Source organism: Heptranchias perlo, chromosome 24 (assembly GCF_035084215.1).
Source record: "Heptranchias perlo isolate sHepPer1 chromosome 24, sHepPer1.hap1, whole genome shotgun sequence".
Classification (NCBI taxonomy): Eukaryota; Metazoa; Chordata; class Chondrichthyes; order Hexanchiformes; family Hexanchidae; genus Heptranchias; species Heptranchias perlo.
In genome coordinates, this window is record NC_090348.1 from 8,474,291 (window position 1) to 8,493,937 (window position 19,647).

Below are 19,647 nucleotides of genomic sequence, written 5' to 3' on the forward strand. Positions count from 1 at the left end.
TAAAGGGGGGTCAGCTCAGCTTGGTATGAATGGTGCATTATAAGAGTGTCTGTTCCATGATTTGAAAGGCTGTTAAAGAGTCAATAAAATTGTTTCTTATTCTCTTTTAATTGACATCTACTCAATACAGTCAGTCAGAAGATGATTATAGAACCATCCAACAAAGGAAATGATCAATAATGTCTTATCAAAAATATACGTGATCTAATTTTTAATAAAAGTTCTGTACATATCAATCAGTTTATAAATGGCATGACACACTCATACATTACTGAGTGAATAGCCTTTATCCCATGACCTAAGTGAGTCAGTGCTACAATTTGAACAGAAGATTTCTGGATTGACTTTGTGCAAATACAGCAAATGATGATTGACCCTAACCCTGTTGCCGTAGTGTGAGCGATTTCCTCCTCTCTCCTACAGCAGGACCTTTGATGTTAACTCTCATATTCGATGGATTTTGCCAGTTCGCTGGAATTCATTCTTCTTCCAAACTGCTCCTCGAAGAGTTTATTTTGTTCTGAGGTGAAATGGTTCTTCCAATCTCCAACGGTACCTAAAAATAAAAAAAGTGTTTTGATTAGATTGGAGTGCTCCTGTAACACTGGCCCACAGGATTCAGAGAGTGGGGGGGAGGGGGAGGTGTTACAGGAACTGGGGGTAGATTTTCCCCATTGCTCAAAGAAGTATTCTTTTACTAGATTGTCATAGAATCATCGAATGATACAGCTATCTTTGAAAGAGCTATCCAATTAGTCCCACTCCCCCGCTCTTTCCCCATTGCAAATTTCTCCTTTTCAAGTATTTATCCAATTCCCTTTTGAAAGTTATTATTGAATCTGCTTCCACCACCTTTTCAGGAAGTGCATTCCAGATCATAACAATTTGCTGTGTAAAAAAATGGTCTCCTTATCTTGCCTCTGGTTCTTTTGCCAATTACCTTAAATCTGTGTCCTCTGGTTAATGACCCTTCTGCCACTGGAAACAGTTTCTCCTTATTTCCTCTATCAAAACCCTTCATGATTTTGAACACCTCTATTAAATCTCCCCTTAACCTCCTCTGCTCTAAGGAGAACAACCCCAGCATCTCATCGCCCCCCGTAACTGAATTTATAATCACAATTTATAATAACAGTTTAGAAAGAAATTATCTTTAATGTTGCCCCTAGGTGTTCTCGGGCTCTGGAGGTTTCCTTGGGATTAAATTCAAACACAGCCCTCCTTTCTCTCACTACTTGTTCTGTAGGAGTCTCCTACTGATCCTTAACTTTCACACATTCAAAATAACTCCGGCTCCAGCTTTGAACAGACTGTTAGTGCTCTAATCAAAATAAATCCCAGCACAGTGAGGGTCTTTCCCAATCCTGGTCCAGATACTGGTCTGTATCGTGACCAGAGGGTCTCAGTGTGACCCTGCTCGGTGCTGATTGATCAGTTCTCCTGTTGTCCTAACAATACTGGAGCCAGAAGGTGGGATTGTGATCCATACGATCACAGGCTGGAAAGGATTCAAACTCCCAACTTTCTCCACAACTGGAACCGATCACCCCGTGACCACTCAATGGGGTGAATGTTCACTGTTACCATCCGGGCGGGAATCGGGAGATGGCGGATCGACTGCCCAACTCACACCCCGCCCCGTTTTTGTCTCCACAGTGGAGAACGGGCGGCCGAACTCCCCCCTCCCCCCCATCACTCCGTACTCCGCCCGGCGGTATAACTGAGAATTCACCCCCAAATATATTCAGGAGAGACCGACCTTTGCGGAATATCAGCCGCCTGTTAGAGGTCAGGACACACACGGTGTGATCCAGGGCTGGGTTTTCCCTCTGCGCCTCTTCCTTCATCTCATTAAAGGACGATCTCCTGGAGATTTCCCTTATTTGGTCGATCGTGACGTTTACATCCAGGAAGTTGCTGATCTGCTCAATGCTCTTGGTAAGATCCTGGGAAAATATTGACAAGAACAAAACTCGTTATAAAGGTGGATACAACAGAACGATTCACACAGGGACTGTTCCATGTCTCAGAACGGGAGGCGGAAACTAGTTGAATGAGTGAACTCACAGATCCCCAAATGATACAGTCACAAGTGAGTAATAATATAGATCCTTCGGCGTTGCATTCAGAAACACAGGGCCCGTTAGTAGGAGGGAGGCAGGTTGCCAGCTGGGGGTCGACTGGGCGTGTGGGTAACGTGCCCAGTGAAATCGGGGTGCTCCGCACGCGATCGCAGCCTAATTGAAGGTTCTTACCCGTGCTTCCGGGTTTCCCGTTGCAGACCTGCGCAGCGGGCGCACTGCGCACCCGCATCACAGGCTGTCAGCAGGAGGAGCCCTTTTTAAAGGGGCAGTCCTCCAATGCTCCTCCTGCAGCAAAGAACCATATTGTCAGCATGGAGCAGCCCAGAGGCAATGCTGCTGCAAGGTTCTCAGACTCCTCACTCCAGGTGCTGCTCGATGGGGTCAGGAGGAGGAGGGAAACGTTTTTCCCATCGGATGGTAGGAAGTGGCCTGCCTCTGCCACCAAGAAGGCCTGGCTCGAGGTGGCAGAGGAGGTCACCAGCAGTAGTAACATCTGCTAAACCTGGGTCCAGTGCAGGAAGTGCTTTAATGACCTAACCAGGTCAGCCAAAGTGAGTATACTTACGCATTCTCCCACACTCCATCTTCCACATCACCTCCACCACCACACAACTTCTTCTGCACTGCCACCACAAAGCTCTCGCATCACTCCTCACATCCACTCAACCATCATCCTCACCTTCCCTGCACTTACTCACTGCCCCAGTTCCCATTCGAACACGACCACACAACCCAATCCTCATACAATCTCATGGCTATGTCTCACACGCACCCTCCCATGCAACTGCCTCACGGTCACTCCCATCCACACCAATGCATGCAGTGGATCACTATGCAACCATCACTCAATCACGTCTCTCTGTGTTTTGCCTTAATAGGAGAAGAGATGCCAGAATGCCCGGGAGAGGGCAAGGACCGGAGGGGGCCTGCCACACCAGGTGGTCTTAACAGATGCGGAGCAGCAGGCACTGGAAATAAGCCGCACGCTGGAGTGCCTGTCTGTGGCGGACGCCGAGACTGGGAGCACACAAGCGGCTGGTGACAGAAATCTAACACTCAGCACTCATGATAGCGAATGATCTTAACATCACTTGGTATCTGCAGCTCCTCAACATCTGTCCACATGCTTAATATTGCTTTCTGTTCTCTTGCAGGGCCATCTGTGAGCGCCATGACCGTGGAGGGCGATTCCTCAGAGGACCTGCCAACCTCTGAGGGGACATAGTCACATCTGAGCCATCCATCCACCAGCGCAGATACACACACCTCGGTGGGTCCCCGTCCTCAGTTAGTTGGGCTTGCACATGGTGAGTCACCACGCACGTGAGCATGAGCAGACCCTAGTGGCAGGGGCAGCCGTGGAGAGTCCGCGTCGGTGGGAGCATTCTTCTCCAGGCTCTGTTCAGCTGGACCCATATGCTGAATCCTGGGGGCCAGCCATGAAAAGGAGAGTCATCGAAGGGCAGCAGCACATTGCCGACGTACTGGAACAGTTGCCACGCACACTCTCCACAATTGCGCAGAGGATGGAGGAGTCCAACTCCTGCATGAGTGGAATGGTGGCACAGGTACAGGAGGGCATCTCTGAGATACTGTCACAGGGACGTGAAGGCATCTCTGAGATAGTGTCGTGGGTAAGTGCGGGAATGTCTGCGATGGAGGGAAGGCTAACCTCCATCGAGCTTCAAGCACGGCTCAACAATGAGTCCATTCAGGTCCTGACAACGGCCGTTCAGATTCTGGGTGAGCAACATTCTGCCACCTTAAACAGGCTGACAGATACATTACAACTGGCTTTTCAAGGCTTCACGCAAGTCCTCCAAACTGTCGTCCAGCAGGGTGGAAGGAGTGATGTGGGCCTGGCCCAGGAGAGGGATGATGGCGAAAGGGGACATGGAAGTGGGGACGCCACTCAAAGCACTCCCAAAGCATTGCCCACCTCTCAACCAGTACCCGCAATGCTGCCTCCTCTCCAGGTGGCCAAGTCTGCCCCTGCACAGGTGTAGGTGGAGCAGTCTTTGGAGGGGCCCTCACAGGCACCGAAACCCAGAGGGCGTCCGCGGAAAACATCTCATCGGTCAGGGCATGGACAAGAGCAACCTGCCACTACCTCTGCTGAAGCCACGTAGGGGTTCCCGTAAACGTAAGGCTAAGGTTTTGTGAGCACAAAGGGGATGCACAAGGGTGGATGACAGAATGTCATGTTTTTATTTAGATTTATTTCTTTTGCCACTCACATTAAATGTTGTTATCACCACTACCGCCATGTCTTTGCAAATCTTGTCTGGTTTGTGCAATAATTACCTTTCCTGAGGATCACAATGAAGACCCACACCTGATGCCACCCATTGTGTCACTGCAGAGTGGGTGCAGGTGTATTTGCAGGGCTCTTTTGTGCAGACGACAGAGAGACGTCAGCGATGTCCCCGGTGGCACCCTGGAGAAGAAGTTGAGGGCAGTGGTGACTTTGACAGCGACAGGTAAGAAGATGGTGCTCGGGCCAGCCGGGAGCAGCTCGGCATGAAGGAGGCTGCAGATGTCCACGACTACATGTCGAGTGACTCTGAGCCTCCGTGTGCACTGCTCCTCAGAGAGGTCCAGGAAGCTGAGCCTCGGTCTGTAGACCCTGTGCGAGGGTAGTGCCTTCTGTGATGCATCTCTCTCTGCGGTTGCCCTCCCTCCTGCTGTGCAGGTGGATGCGTCACAGCACTGTGTTGTGGAGCTCCACGTGTCAGAGGTGGACGGTGTGGCCGGCGAGGCTGGTGATGCTGTTTGTCCTCTAACTGCAGCTACGGCGGCCCCCATCCGGAAGATGTACGTTTGAGGGGGTCCGCAAGGTAGGTAAATGTGTCTGCACACCGGGGTTGAGGCTGCAAGTTGGTGAATTTTAGTGTTATGAGGAGGGTGGTGGAGGCCAAACTTTGTCCAAAGTGACAGAGTGGCCTCCTGCAATGAGTGAGGGTCTCCCCCCACCTGTCAAATGGACCTTTGAAGCTCCCAGTGGCTGGTGGCTGCAACATGTCTGTTTCAACTGGGAGTGTTTCCCCCAGCACGGGAAACACGCTCTGTTGAGATGAAAATCCCACCCCTCCTAAAATATCATGTCAATCAGGTCTGCAAACGACCTGAACTATCTAATTAATTGTTTTAAGTGGGATCCTGCCGACTTTAATTGTCGGCGGGAGTCCCGCATGCGGGGGCTGCGCGCGCATCTATTGGGGAACCCGGAAGTGGGCGGGTTGGAGTCGGGCTCCAGACCCGCTCCAGGAATCCCTGATTTTAGGAGCCCCCCCGCCACGAATGCACCCGCTCGGCCATCCGAAAATTGACCCCATAGAGCCTTATATTTATGGTCCTGAAAGCTTTTTAAGCACATGCGGTAACCTTCATGGAATCCCACACTCACCTGACGAAGGAGAAAGCCTCCGAAAGCTTGTGATTTTCAAATAAAACTGTTGGACTATAACCTGGTGTTGTAAGATTCCTTACATTTGTTAAAAATATACTTAGGCGGGAATGGACAAGCCCTAACTTTTTGTGGTGAGTTTAGTCCGTGTCTACGATGTCAGTACAGGAACTACACGCCGTTCAATACATTTGACTGGGGAGACAGACGGCGAGATGCTGTTTTCACGCAGCTTAGGGAGGAGTGGCGCATCCCGGACAGCAACTTCTGGATTTTCGTGTTTAACTGCGCATGTGCGCTCGCCGGAAGTTGCTGTGCGATTTGCGTATAAGTAACGTTGAGCGCTGTTAGTCTCACCGATATTGTCACAGCAAAATCTGGGCCATTGACTTGGAAATGGGTTCTTTCCCAAGATGAATGTGTATCTGTCATTAATTCTTACTCTCTGTGTTAGAGAGACAGAGATGAAAGGATTAACAGTAGGAGAAGGCAGTAGGCCATTTATCTCGAGTGTTCTGACGTTGTTACCATTCTCTTAATTTGAGCCCTTGTTTCCATTTTCTGCAGGTAGTTTGGTGTCTGCTTGTGTTATGAGCGTATCCAGCTGTTGATCGCTGGGTATTAGTGACTACGGCTGCTGTCGGGAGTGCTGTGTGCTGTGAAGGAAGCATCACGTAAGTTTATTGCAGCAGTGGGTCAATGTGAAAGCATCCTGCAGTGGTTGGTGAAGGTTCAGTTTTCTGATTAAACTAATCCCAGTTTATAATTTGATTCTGTTCATATTATTTCAGTCTTGATGTGATCACAGATATGAGATAATAAACTGCAAATATAGCTCTAGACATAAAAAGAAAATTTATTGACTAACTTACTTGCTTCATTGATTCATAATACAAAATTAGACCATTGTCATCGTTCCTGTGCTCTTCCCAGCTCTGAATGTGATCACACCATGAGCCACAGACGACTGAAAAAGGGAAATGATAATTAGTTGGCAATGAATCACTGACAAGTTGGATTATTTTTTTTAATTATTCGATCATGGGATGTGGGCGTCGCTGGCAAGGCCAGCATTTATTGCCCATCCCTAATTGCCCTTGAGAAGGTGGTGGTGAGCCGCCTTCTTGAACCGCTGCAGTCCGTGTGGTGAAGGTTCTCCCACAGTGCTGTTAGGAAGGGAGTTCCAGGATTTTGACCCAGCGACGATGAAGGAACGGCGATATATTTCCAAGTCGGGATGGTGTGTGACTTGGAGGGGAACAGGCAGGTGGTGTTGTTCCCATGTACCTGCTGCTCTTGTCCTTCTAGATGGTAGAGATCGCGGGTTTGGGAGGTGCTGTCGAAGAAGCCTTGGCGAGTTGCTGCAGTGCATCCTGTGGATGGTACACACTGCAGCCACAGTGCGCCGGTGGTGAAGGGAGTGAATGTTTAGGATGGTGGATGGGGTGCCAATCAAGCGGGCTGCTTTGTCCTGGATGGTGTCGAGCTTCTTGAGTGTTGTTGGAGCTGCACTCATCCAGGCAAGTGGAGAGTATTCCATCACACTCCTGACTTGTGCCTTGTAGATGGTGGAAAGGCTTTGGGGAGTCAGGAGGTGAGTCACTCGCCGCAGAATACCCAGCCTCTGGCCTGCTCTTGTAGCCACAGTATTTAAATGGCTGGTCCAGTTAAGTTTCTGGTCAATGGTGACCCCCAGGATATTGATGGTGGGGGATTCGGCGATGGTAATGCTGTTGAATGTCAAGGGGAGGTGGTTAGACTCTCTCTTGTTGGAGATGGTCATTGCCTGGCACTTCTCTGGCACGAATGTCACTTGCCACTTATGAGCCCAAGCCTGGATGTTGTCCAGGTCTTGCTGCATGCGGGCTCAGACTGCTTCATTATCTGAGGGGTTGCGGATGGAACTGAACACTGTGCAATCATCAGCGAACATCCCCATTTCTGACCTTATGATGGAGGGAAGGTCATTGATGAAGCAGCTGAAGATGGTTGGGCCTAAGACACTGCCTTGAGGAACTCCTGCAGCAATGTCCTGGGGCTGAGCTGATTGGCCTCCAACAACCACTACCATCTTCCTTTGTGCTAGGTATGACTCCAACCACTGGAGAGTTTTCCCCCTGATTCCCATTGACTTCAATTTTACTAGGGCTCCTTGGTGCCACTCTCGGTCAAATGCTGCCTTGATGTCAAGGGCAGTCACTCTCACCTCACCTCTGGAATTCAGCTCTTTTGTCCATTTTGGACCAAGGCTGCAAAAATGGACCTGGCGGAACCCAAACTGAGCATCGGTGAGCAGGTTATTGGTGAGTAAGTGCCGCTTGATTGCACTGTCGACGACACCTTCCATCACTTTGCTGATGATCGAGAGTAGACTGATGGGGCGGTAATTGGCCGGATTGGATTTGTCCTGCTTTTTGTGGACAGGACATACTTGGGCAATTTTCCACATTGTCGGGTAGATGCCTGTGTTGCAGCTGTACTGGAACAGCTTGGCTAGAGGCGCAGCTAGTTCTGGAGTACAAGTCTTCAGCATTACAGCCGGGATGTTGTCGGGGCCCATAGCCTTTGCTGTATCCTCCCATTTAGTGTTAGAAATTAAAATGGTACAATTTTAAAGGGTCTGCAGGAAAAGACAGAAATCTTTGAAGCTTAATTAGTCTGTTAAAAAAGCATATGGAATCCTTGGCTTTATAAATAGAGGCATAGAATACAAAAGCAAGGAAGCTATGGTAAACCTTTATAAACCTCAGCTAGAATATTGTGTCCAATTCTAGGCACTACAGTTTAGGAAGGATGTCAGGACCTTCGAGAAGGTGCAGAGGAGATTTACTAGAATTATACCAGGGATGAGGGACATCAGTTATGTGGAGAGACTGGAGAAGCTGGCGTTATTCTCCTTCGAGCAGAGTAGGTTAAGGGGAGACCTGATAGAGGTATTCAAAATTATGAGGGGTTTTGATAGAGTAGATAGGGAGAAACTGTTTCCACTGGCAGAAGGGTTGGTAATCAGAAGACACAGATTTCAGATAATTGGCAAAAAATCCAGGGAGGAAATGGGGAGATTTTTTTTTAAGCAGCGAGTTGTTATGATCTGGAATGCGCTGCCTGAAAGGGTGGTGGAAGCAGATTCGATAGTAACTTCCAAAAGGAAATGGATATAGACTTAAAAAGGAGAAATTTGCAGGGTAATGGGGAAAGAGCAGGTGAATGGGACTAATTAGATAGCTCTTTTAAAGAGCCGGCACAGACACGATGGCCCAAATGGCCTCCTTCTGTATTGTGTGACTCTATGATAGATCTAATTTTTCTCCCAATGTGGAGCCTCACTGGATGAGTGTGTGGCCCATATAATCTCTGTCTCCGTCCTGCTCCCACTGAGCGAGACACCACACCAGGAACAGCGCCTTATCAAATGACCCCCACTGGATCTGCAGCCTGTATCAAACAGGCCTTGGAGAGAGGTGTTGTGGATATTTCCTGAAGATGGAAGTGCCCAACTCTTTATAAATTGCCAACTATCTCATTATTTAAGGACTATGACTCTTCATTTCATTAATTTCTCTCTCATTTCCTCATACTCTACTCCAAGAAAACTAACTCAGTTTGGTATAAATCCAGGTACAGGTTCATGGTGGATTATAACTAACCCACATTATCAGCTTTGGAAACGTGGCTCAGTGATGGCATTCTCACCTCTACAGCCTAAAAGGGTGTGGGTTCAAGTCCCACTCCAGAGACTTGAGCACAAATTCTAGGCTGATGGTCCATTGCAGTAATGAGGGAGCACTGTACTATTGGAGGTGCCCTCTTTCAGAAGAAATGTTAAACTGAGGCCCCATCTGCTCTCTCAGGTGGAAGTAAAAGATCCCATTGTGATATTTTGAAGAAGAGCAGGGGAGTTCTCCCCACTGTCCTGGCTAATATTTATCCCTCAACCAACATCACTAAAAACAGATTATCTGGTCATTATCTCATTGCTGTTTGTGGGACCTTGCTGTGCACAAATTGGCTGCTGGGTTTCCTACATTACAACAGTGACTACATTTCAAATGTATTTCATTGGTTGATAAAGCACTTTGGGAAGTCCAGAAGTCATGAAAGTCGCTATATAAATGCAAGTTCTTTCTTTCTTTACATCAGTTTAGTAAACATTTTTGATCAGACCCCAATTGTATTTTCATACAAATTTCCAAACTCCTTTGGGACCAGCCTGGATCAACTCTAAACATTCATCACATTTCCAGAATTTAATATTCACACTGTACATGATCAAATCAAAACAGAATTCGATTCTCTAGGTAAATCCTGATAGTAGTTTTAAAGTTAGGTTTTTTAACTAAATTCTTCTTTATGGATATATCAAATTCTATCCATGGAGCAATTGGAACATTTGTCCTGAGGAATCCATAAAATATCCATTCCTGAAATACAGCTGGAAACCTCACCTTCTCCTTTCAAGAACATCTCCACAAAGGTGGCCCATTTTTCAATCTTCGGCAGATTGGGGTTCTCTCTGTAGTAATGATACAAGGAAACAGCTGAATCTTTGGGGTTCCTGATGTTGTACATCATCTGGAGGACAAGGGAGCAGGTCATGGTTAGAGCCAAGTGTAGAAAATTAATGCTTCAAACAACATTCATCGAACTGTGTCCAACTAATAATCACCATCAGATTCTGTGCGATTGAAAAGGAACAATTTACATGGGTGATGAAGATGTACAATTTCTATATCAATAAGTCAAAGAAACAAAAGTAACACATGTGGCAAGAAAACTCCTGATTGTGTTTCTATAACAGATAATAATATTTAGTTTTAGAGATTGATTCATACAATAAAACAGAATCTGCCCTTTAGTGTAAAAAGAAACAATAGCCTTAACATATTTCAATAATCTATTTGTCAAATATTAATATTCTGAAGCTTTCCACCAATACAACTGCTTTGATTTTGTACCAGAATTGGTGAGTGCCAGTACTTTGCATTTCTTGGCCTTGAACTGCACTGGTAACATCTTGTAGTTCAGGTGTGTGGGGATGAGTCTGAGGGAAGGAAGATTTTTCAGCTCCTCAAATTTGGAAGGATCTCCAAACTCTATGGGAGAAGTCAACGTCGCACTTCCTCCGCCATTTTCATCCTGTTAGCTGTGGTACAGGTGTTTCAGGATCTCTGTCAACCAGTGGGTCCCTGTTCATCGCAGCTCATCACTATCCCTCATTGTCTGTCACTGTGTCCCATGGTCCATCACTGTTACACCTTATGGCGAGTGACACACATTGTGGCCGTACTGTGAAGTGCCTGGATTTCACAGGGCATTCCACTCTGAGTTTGTACTGTGGAGCTGATTCAACTATCGGGAGCTCCCAACAAGGAGTGGTACTCGGGGGAGGTTATGAAATGACTGTTATGCAGCCTTTGACTTTTCATCCATTAAAATGATATAGTGGTCCAGTATGTTCTAAATCATACGGGAGTGAGCCTTTGGCTCAGTGCTATCAGTGCCATCTCTGGTTCAGAAGGTGAAGGGTTCAAGCCCCATTCTAGACAGCCCTGGTGAGTGGAGACTAGAATACGGTCACTAAACACTGGGTTGGCATCAGCAGGGTTCTTGCACCTGGACGGAGTGACCACTAACTCAAGGGTAGTATTCCTGCCTCTAAGTCAGCAGTGTTGGGTTTGGGCCCCACTCCAGACAGCCCCAGCGAACGGAGGCCAGAACATCGGCTTTCAACGCTGGATTGATATCCAGCGGGTTACTTGCATCCGATGGATGTGAGTGGACCCTCCAGCCATTGTAAAGGGTAAGATGGGGCTCTTTAGCCTTGGTTGCAGCCCAGCTAGGAGAAAGTACTCTGAAGATAAAAACCACGGCAATGGGAAACCAGCTCAGCTACTCTTCCCTAGTCAGTGGCTCAAGAATCTCATGTGATTGAGTCTTGAGTTAGGACCTGCCCTAGGGCAGAACACAATGGACAGACCAAATTGTATTCAGGCAGTTGTGCTTTTGTTTTTAGGAGAATCAGCCTTCAGATCATTTGGGCAGATTGAGCACAAGGACGGAGTTGGGTCACACATTCAAGTCTCTGCAAATGCCTGAGAACTCAATCGTCACTGCTGTGCCAGACAGACCATCGTCAAATGAGACAGCAAAAGCTGTTGCTATGGCTACAGAGTTAGCAAATCTCACAGCAGATTACAAACTCCTCTGACAGACTGTAAGGCAGACTGCTCTGCAAAGGTTTGCAACATTTCAACGTTTACATTTTCCCACGTTTACATTTTGACCTGGGTTTTGTAATCTCCACTTTCTATGAAGAACTCAAGGGCTTTGTAACATCTCTGACTGCTTTCTCTTCCCATAAACAGCTAGTCCAACACACCAGTGATAATACGATCTGTCGAGGGCCTGTACAATTAATAAAAATTATACTTTTGTCCTTTTGAGTAAATGATGATGATTTGTAAATTGACGTCTCTTGAAAGCAAGAGCACAGCTGCCTGAATATATTGGCAAGTACATTAGGATTGCCAACTCTGGTTGGACGTATTCCTGGAGGTTTCATCACATAATCTCCCGTCTACAACTGCCCCGCCCAGTAAAACAGCCTTTTTCCCTATATCCAATATTTTTATAACTGATAAGTGAATGTGTTCAAAGAAATTGAAAAAAAACTTCTTAATTTTTTTCTGCCCCTATGATTCTTCTCCCAGTTGTTGCTCGCAGCAGTGTACAAGAGATTAATCTTTAATTCCTGGAGACTCCAGGGCAATCCTGGAGGGTTGGCAACCAAAAGTCCATCCTGGACTACACGAGGCAGGGCAGTATAACAATCATGAGCGAATATGAGTGAATGGTGGAAGTAGTTGGGTGTGTCATGTCTAGACAGTGTGTTCCTCTCATCAGTTTCGATGGGTGATATTTGCAATATAAGACTATGAGAACTGACAATGTCTGTATTAATCCAGCCCACAGACCTAATTCTGTACTTTTTTTAACGGGTGCATTAACTTCAGCCCCAACAGTAACCAGTCTGCCATCTTAGAAAAGCATACATGCATTGCAAAACCACGACTCCCAGCTCCAGTTATCAGAGAATCAGCACAAGGGCAGTCATCAGTGATTTCATTAAGGGGGTGCTTTAAAAAAGTTAACAGCCCAATACCAAAATTACCCACTGCAAACAATAATTAATAGAGCTTACTAACATTAGAGATAGGGTACACTGACATTAAAGATAGGGTATACTGACATTAAATAGAGTATGCTGCAATTAAATAGAGTATACTAAAATTAAATAGAGTACACTGAAATTAAAGAGTCTGCTGAAATTAAATAGAGTATGTTGTTATTAAATAGAGTACACTGAAATTAAACAGAGTATATTGAAATTCAGTATATATTTTACTGAAATTCAATAGAGAGCATACTGACAAAGATAAAAGTATACTGAAATTAAATAGAGCATATACTAAAATCAGAGTATACTGAAATTCAATGTACTGAAATTAAATATAGAGTACACTGAAATTAGAGAGTATACCAAAATTAAAGATAAATTATACAGAAGTCAAAAGAAGTATGTTGAAATTAAATATGGGGTATACTGAAATTAGAATATGCTAAAATTAAATATAAAGTGTGATGAAATTCAATATAGTGTAAACTGAAATTAAATAGAGAGTATATTGAAATTAAATATTTGAATACTGGAGTGAGGTCCGCTATTAGAAAAGGATTAATGAATGTATTTAATGTGAGTGTAACATTTTGTATTCCACGAAAACAATCTCATTTGTATTGGTTGCTTGTGTAAGAGAACATCACTTCTTGTCCTATTTACTATTACTACTTCACAATGGAGTGAAGAAACTCTATCAATCCAGCAGTACCACTTACATTGTAATTAACTTTATGAAGAGCATCAGTCTCCACCTCCATCCCTTAGAACAGAAAGTAAATGGCCCAAAATTTTTTAAAAACAGTGGTATACTCAGTCAGAATATTAGTATCAAACCACATCCCACATTGCTCTCTAGGTGAAGAGCAGGTTTAGAAAGGCAAGTAACACCTCAGTCTCAAAATACTCCCAACCTGTGAAGCAATTTATGGAAAGGATTGAAATTGAATTCTATAGTCACCAAATACAATAAACGGTGAAGGAAATAATTAATAGCAGAGCAGTGCGTCATCCTTTCCCTCCATTATGATAATACCATTCACGTTGGTTGATTGTGTAAGATCTCATCATTTTCCATAATAGAGGGTGAGTCAATGATGCAGCTCCATCACTGTAGGCTGGGTGTATATATACAGAGGAGGATCCACAGTCTCAGATCATCAGTGTTCACTGCTACTATCACAGCATCACATCTCAGAGAGAATCACCTACAAAATGCTAGCTCAGAGTGACCTCATCCACATGTTTAATGGGATCCCCTTTTCTACCCGGGTACCCAGAGAGCTTTTACAGTCGTTAGATTCCTTTGAAGCTAGAGAGGACGATGTACTGCTGGTGTCCTACCCCAAATCAGGTAAGAATTTTTACATCTCAAATCAAAATAAAAACCTCTAGAGACAGAGGTGGTAATAAATTAACAATATTTTGAAAAACATTCTTGAAGATGTAAGTGTTAGAGTCTGCAGTGGGGACATCTCTCCCTGGCACTGACTTTCCCCTCTCTCTGACTGTACCAGGGACCCACTGGTTAACTGAGATCCTGAAACACCTGTACCACAGCCAACAGGATGAAAATGGCGGAGGAAGTGCGACGTTGACTTCTCCCATTGAGTTTGGAGATCCTTCCAAATTTGAGGAACTGAAAAATCTTCTTTCCCTCAGACTCATCCCCACACACCTGAACTACAAAATGTTACCAGTGCAGTTCAAGGCCAAGAAATGCAAGGTACTGACACTCACCAATCCTGGTACAAAATCAAAAGCAGTTGTATTGGTGGAAAGCTTCAGAATATTAATATTTGACAAATAGATTATTGAAATATGTTAAGGCTATTGTTTCTTCCTACACTAATGGGAGAATTCTGTTTTATTGTATGAACCAATCTCTAAAACTAAATATTATTATCTGTTATAGAAACACAATCAGGAGTTTTCTTGCCACATGTGTTACAATTATTTCCTTGACTTATTGATATAGAAATTGTGCATCTTCATCACCCATGTAAATTGTTCCTTTTCAATTGCACAGAATCTGATGGTGATTATTAGTTGGACACAGTTCGATGAATGTTGTTTGAAGCATTAATTTTCTACACTTGGATCTAACCATGGCCTGCTCCCTTGCCCTCCAGATGATTTACATCATCAGGAACCCCAAAGATACAGCTGTTTCCTTGTATCATTACTACAGAGAGAACCCCAATCTGCCGAAGATTGAAAAATGGGCCACCTTTGTGGAGATGTTCTTGAAAGGAGAAGGTGAGGTTTCCAGCTGTATTTCAGGAATGGAATGAATGTTCCAATTACTCCACGGATAAGAGTGAGTGTTACGAATTAACGCTTTGACTCACAGGGTTTCATGGCAGGAATTTTGACCCAGATGTCAGGGTGCACAACACAACTTACTGTCCACAAAAATGAATAGGCTGAAAATTGTACAGATCGCAGTGTCCCATGAAGCCTTGTCTTCCTAATATATGCTCCCATCACACAAAACACTGCATCAGGGGCCCCGATATTAACATCTACTCCTCTTTAATATGGATTGAACAGAGTGGGTTGGAACTTTGTGTGAGTCATCTTATTTTGTTGTAGGTGCCGTTAAGTAATGCATCATCAGGGTAAATAATGTACACAATCCCAACATGCGGGAACTCCTCAGGAATGGTTAGTGACGGATCCATTCCCACTATTCTTCCTAAAAAAAAACCCAAAAGATTCTGATTTTGTTTTAAATTACCATCGACTGCAGTCTCCGTATATCTGTGTTAACAGAAGCATTTTTCTTCAATCAAAGCCAGACAGAAACAAAGGGTAATAAATTTTCATGAACACTTTTGTACTGAAAAACAAGGAAAGGTTTTTGTATGAAAAACAAGGAAAGATCATTTAGTGAACAGCCAGGATTCCACTATGAGACAGTGATGAATGTGTAGAGTTGGTTGTTTTGACTATTGGTGACTTTGGGAAATGTATGTACAGTTTCACATATTATCAGAATGACAGACAGCAGGCCACACCCCACGTACCAGGATAACCAATTAGGAGATTCTGGGAGCAAAGGGGAGGTAGTCACGACACTAAATGGAGAGCATTGGAAATATGATCCAATTTTTGGGTGATTCATTACTGACCCATTATCCTCTTACATTTTTGCAGTTGTCTGTGGCTCATGGTGGGATCATATTCTGAGCTGGGAAGAGCACAAGAACGATGAAAATGTTCTCATTTTGTATTATGAATCAATGAAGAAAGTAAGTTATTGTATAAAGTTTCCATTACATCTGTAACATTACATCATATTTGTAAACGAGATGACTAAAACAGATCACCAACATGTTTTTCGAAGGGTGCAGAAAATACCCGGGATTTTATTTCCTCCGGTAGTGCCATGCTTAGGGTATTTGGGTAAAATTCCTTTCTTTGCTATTTCGATAGTCAATGACAACAACTTATTTTATATAGCATCTTTAACGTAACAAAACGTCCCAAGGCGCTTCACAGGAGCGTTATCAGACAAAATTTGACACCGAGCCATATATTAGGACAGGTGATCAAAAGCTTGGTCGAAGAGGTAGGTTTTAAGGAGCGTCTTAAAGGAGGAGAGAGAGATGGAGAGGCGGAGAGGTTTAGGGAGGGAATTCCAGAGCGTAGGGCCTGGACGGCTGAAGGCACGGCCACCAATGGTGGGGTGAAGGAAGTGGGGGATGTGCAATGAGTCGGTAATTTATTGAAAATTAATGCCACAGACTGTATTGAATCAAGGTATAAAGGAATTTCTGCAAACTGCCAAAGGAGATTAAACCTGAGATGGATGAGTAAAATGCAATATTTTATTACACAATTTACAAAGCCCAATCACCTCAAAAGTATTTTCCATCTCCCTCTCTGAGACATGGAACAGTCCCTGTGTGAATCGTTCTGTTGTATCCACCTTTATAACGAGTTTTGTTCTTGTCAATATTTTCCCAGGATCTTACCAAGAGCATTGAGCAGATCAGCAATTTCCTGGATGTAAACGTCACGATCGACCAAATAAGGGAAATCTCCAGGAGATCGTCCTTTAATGAGATGAAGGAAGAGGCGCAGAGGGAAAACCCAGCCCTGGATCACACCGTGTGTGTCCTGACCTCTAACAGGGGGCTGATATTCCGCAAAGGTAGGTCTCTCCTGAATATATTTGGGGTGAATTCTCACTACTACCGCCGGGCGGAGTACGGAGTGATGGGGGGGAGGGGGGAGTTCGGCCGCCCGTTCTCCACTGTGGAGACAAAAACCAGGTGGGGTGTGAGTTGGGCAGTCGATCCGCCATCTCCCGATTCCCGCCCGGGTGGTAACAGTGAACATTCACCCCATTCAGTGGTCACGGGGTGATCGGTTCCAGTTGTGGAGAAAGTTGGGAGTTTGAATCCTTTCCAGCCTGTGATTGTATGGATCACAATCCCACCTTCTGGCTCCAGTATTGTTAGGACAACAGGAGAACTGATCAAACAGCACCGAGCAGGGTCACACTGAGACCCTCTGGTCACGATACAGACCAGTATCTGGACCAGCATTGGGAAAGAACCTCACTGTGCTGGGATTTATTTTGATTAGAGCACCTTCAGTCTGTTCAAAGCTGGAGCCGGAGTTATTTTGAATGTGTGAAAGTTAAGGATCAGTAGGAGACTCCTACAGAGCAAGTAGTGAGAGAAAGGAGGGCTGTGTTTGAATTTAATCCCAAGGAAACCTCCAGAGCCCGAGAACACCTAGGGGCAACATTAAAGATAATTTCTTTCTAAACTGTTTTTATAAATTGTTAATATAAATTCAGTTACGGGGGGCGATGAGAGATGCTGGGGTTGTTCTCCTTAGAGCAAAGGGGGTTAAATCATGAAGGGTTTTGATAGAGGAAATAAGGAGAAACTGTTTCCAGTGGCAGAAGGGTCATTAACCAGAGGACACAGATTTAAGGTAATTGGCAAAAGAACCAGAGGCAAGATAAGGAGACCATTTTTTTACGCAGCGAATTGTTATGATCTGGAATGCACTTCCTGAAAAGGTGGTGGAAGCAGATTCAATAATAACTTTCAAAAGGGAATTGGATAAATACTTGAAAAGGAGAAATTTGCAATGGGGAAAGAGCGGGGGAGTGTGACTAATTGGATAGCTCTTTCAAAGAGCTGGCACAGACATGACAGGTCGAATGGCCTCCTTCTGTGCTATATCATTTGATGATTCAATGACAATCTAGTAAAAGAATGTTTCTTTAAACAAAGAGCGAAATCTACCCCCAGGTCCTGTAACACCTCCCCCTCCCCCTCCCCTCCCACTCTCTGAATCCTGTGGGCCAGTGTTACAGGAGCACTCCAATCTAATTAAAACATTTTTTTAATTTTTAGGTACCGTTGGAGATTGGAAGAACCATTTCACCTCAGAACAAAATAAACTCTTCGAGGAGCAGTTTGGAAGAAGAATGAATTCCAGCGAACTGGCAAAATCCATCGAATATGAAAGTTAACATCAAAGGTCCTGCTGTAGGAGAGAGGAGGAAATCTCTCACACTACAGCAACAGGATTAGGGTCAATCATCATTTGCTGTATTTGCACAAAGTCAATCCAGAAATCTTCTGTTCAAATTATATCACTGACTCACTTAGGTCATGGGATAAAGGATATTCACTCAGTAATCTATGAGTGTGTCATGCCATTTATAAACTGATTGACATGTACAGAACTTTTATTAAGAATTAGATCATGTATATTTTTGATCAGACATTAATTATTTTATTGATCATTTCCTTTGTTGGATGGTTCTATAATCATCTTCTGACTGACTGTATTGAGTAGATGTCAATTAAAAGAGAATAAGAAACAATTTTATTGACTCTTTAACAGCCTTTCAAATCATGGAACAGACACTCTTATAATGCACCATTCATACCAAACTGAGCTGACCCCCCTTTAATGGGCATGTTGACTGTGGTTTGAAATTGGAAAAATATTCTCCTTTCACTCCGTTGAGATTGTCAAAAACTCGTAAGAAGCCAAATTCATTCATTCATTTCTTAAATGTTGCTAAAACATTTGAAAAACTCAAACACAACTTCATGTCGTAAGAAAACGTTCAAATTTGCTTCTTACAATAGAAATCTGGAACCAAAGTGAATTTTACCTGGTAAATGACTCACCCTGGTACCAATCTACCCTCTCTTTCATTGGGTTGTTTTGTCTGTAGATGGGGTAAATGGGCACTGTATCTGACCGTACCGTCAGTCCTGGACGCCCCCTCGATAATTGGAGGTGTCAGAGTGATCATGTGCCCTCACTGCACTGCCATCCTTGCTCTGTGACTGTGCACCTGCAGTTTAAAAGTCTGAAGTTGGAACCAGCGCTGTGGCCTGACAGTATTACCTACAGTCGAACTCAAAACTACAGGTAGAGATCGAGCTCACTGGGCAGCTGTACAACTCTCCCTGCACACGGGGACCAAACTGTGAGCATATTGTATAAACCTCTCATGGGAATTGTTAAAGCTCCTTCTGTGCACTTTATCCAACTTCACTTTATTTTGTTCAGGGATCAAAACTGACAGAAAGTTGCAGTTAACACCTTTGCATGTGAGTTATTGTTTGATGCAATCATTACGTGACTCACATGTCTCCATGTCAGGTTGACTGTACAATCCCACCCAACTGCACAACGAAAACATCCCAGATCACTGGAGCAGACACCATAGCCATTATGAACCCTTGAGGCCTGTTCTCATGTTTAAACACCAAATCAAAAATGTAACAAGTCAACAATTTTTGTTTCTTTATTCCAATTGTTTCAAATTCCCAACTGCTCTATCAGTGCTGTTCTGTGCATTTTGCTCATCCTACTTTTCTATATTCAGAGTTCAAAACCAGCAACAAAATATGTTTTAAATGCTGTGTGAGGCAGTAGCTGTATGCATTTCAGTTATGAATGGATTAATAGTCCAGTCACACATCAAAGCA

General features: G+C 44.3%; 1 protein-coding gene and 1 pseudogene across 1 annotated transcript; one reads left to right on the forward strand and one right to left on the reverse strand.

Moving 5' to 3' along the window:
• Positions 1–234: 234 nt before the first annotated feature.
• On the reverse strand, positions 235–13,428 carry LOC137341907 (sulfotransferase 6B1-like; annotated as a pseudogene).
• Positions 13,429–13,882: 454 nt separating this feature from the next.
• LOC137341817 (sulfotransferase 6B1-like) lies at positions 13,883–18,505 on the forward strand. The gene is made up of 6 exons (XM_068005321.1): positions 13,883–14,021; positions 14,185–14,393; positions 14,800–14,926; positions 15,827–15,921; positions 16,640–16,826; positions 18,049–18,505. The coding sequence occupies exons 1-6, from the start codon at positions 13,883–13,885 to the stop codon at positions 18,165–18,167; spliced, it is 876 nt and encodes a 291-aa protein (XP_067861422.1). The 3' UTR covers positions 18,168–18,505.
• Positions 18,506–19,647: the final 1,142 nt, after the last annotated feature.

Bases quoted from the DNA above. Each gene is read 5' to 3' on its own strand.
- LOC137341817 (XM_068005321.1), top strand. From the start codon at position 13,883: ATGCTAGCTCAGAGTGACCTCATCCACATGTTTAATGGGATCCCCTTT. The intron at 15,922-16,639 runs GTAAGTTATTGT...ATATTTTCCCAG, and splicing joins ATTATGAATCAATGAAGAAA to GATCTTACCAAGAGCATTGA. The intron at 16,827-18,048 runs GTAGGTCTCTCC...TTTAATTTTTAG, and splicing joins GGGGCTGATATTCCGCAAAG to GTACCGTTGGAGATTGGAAG.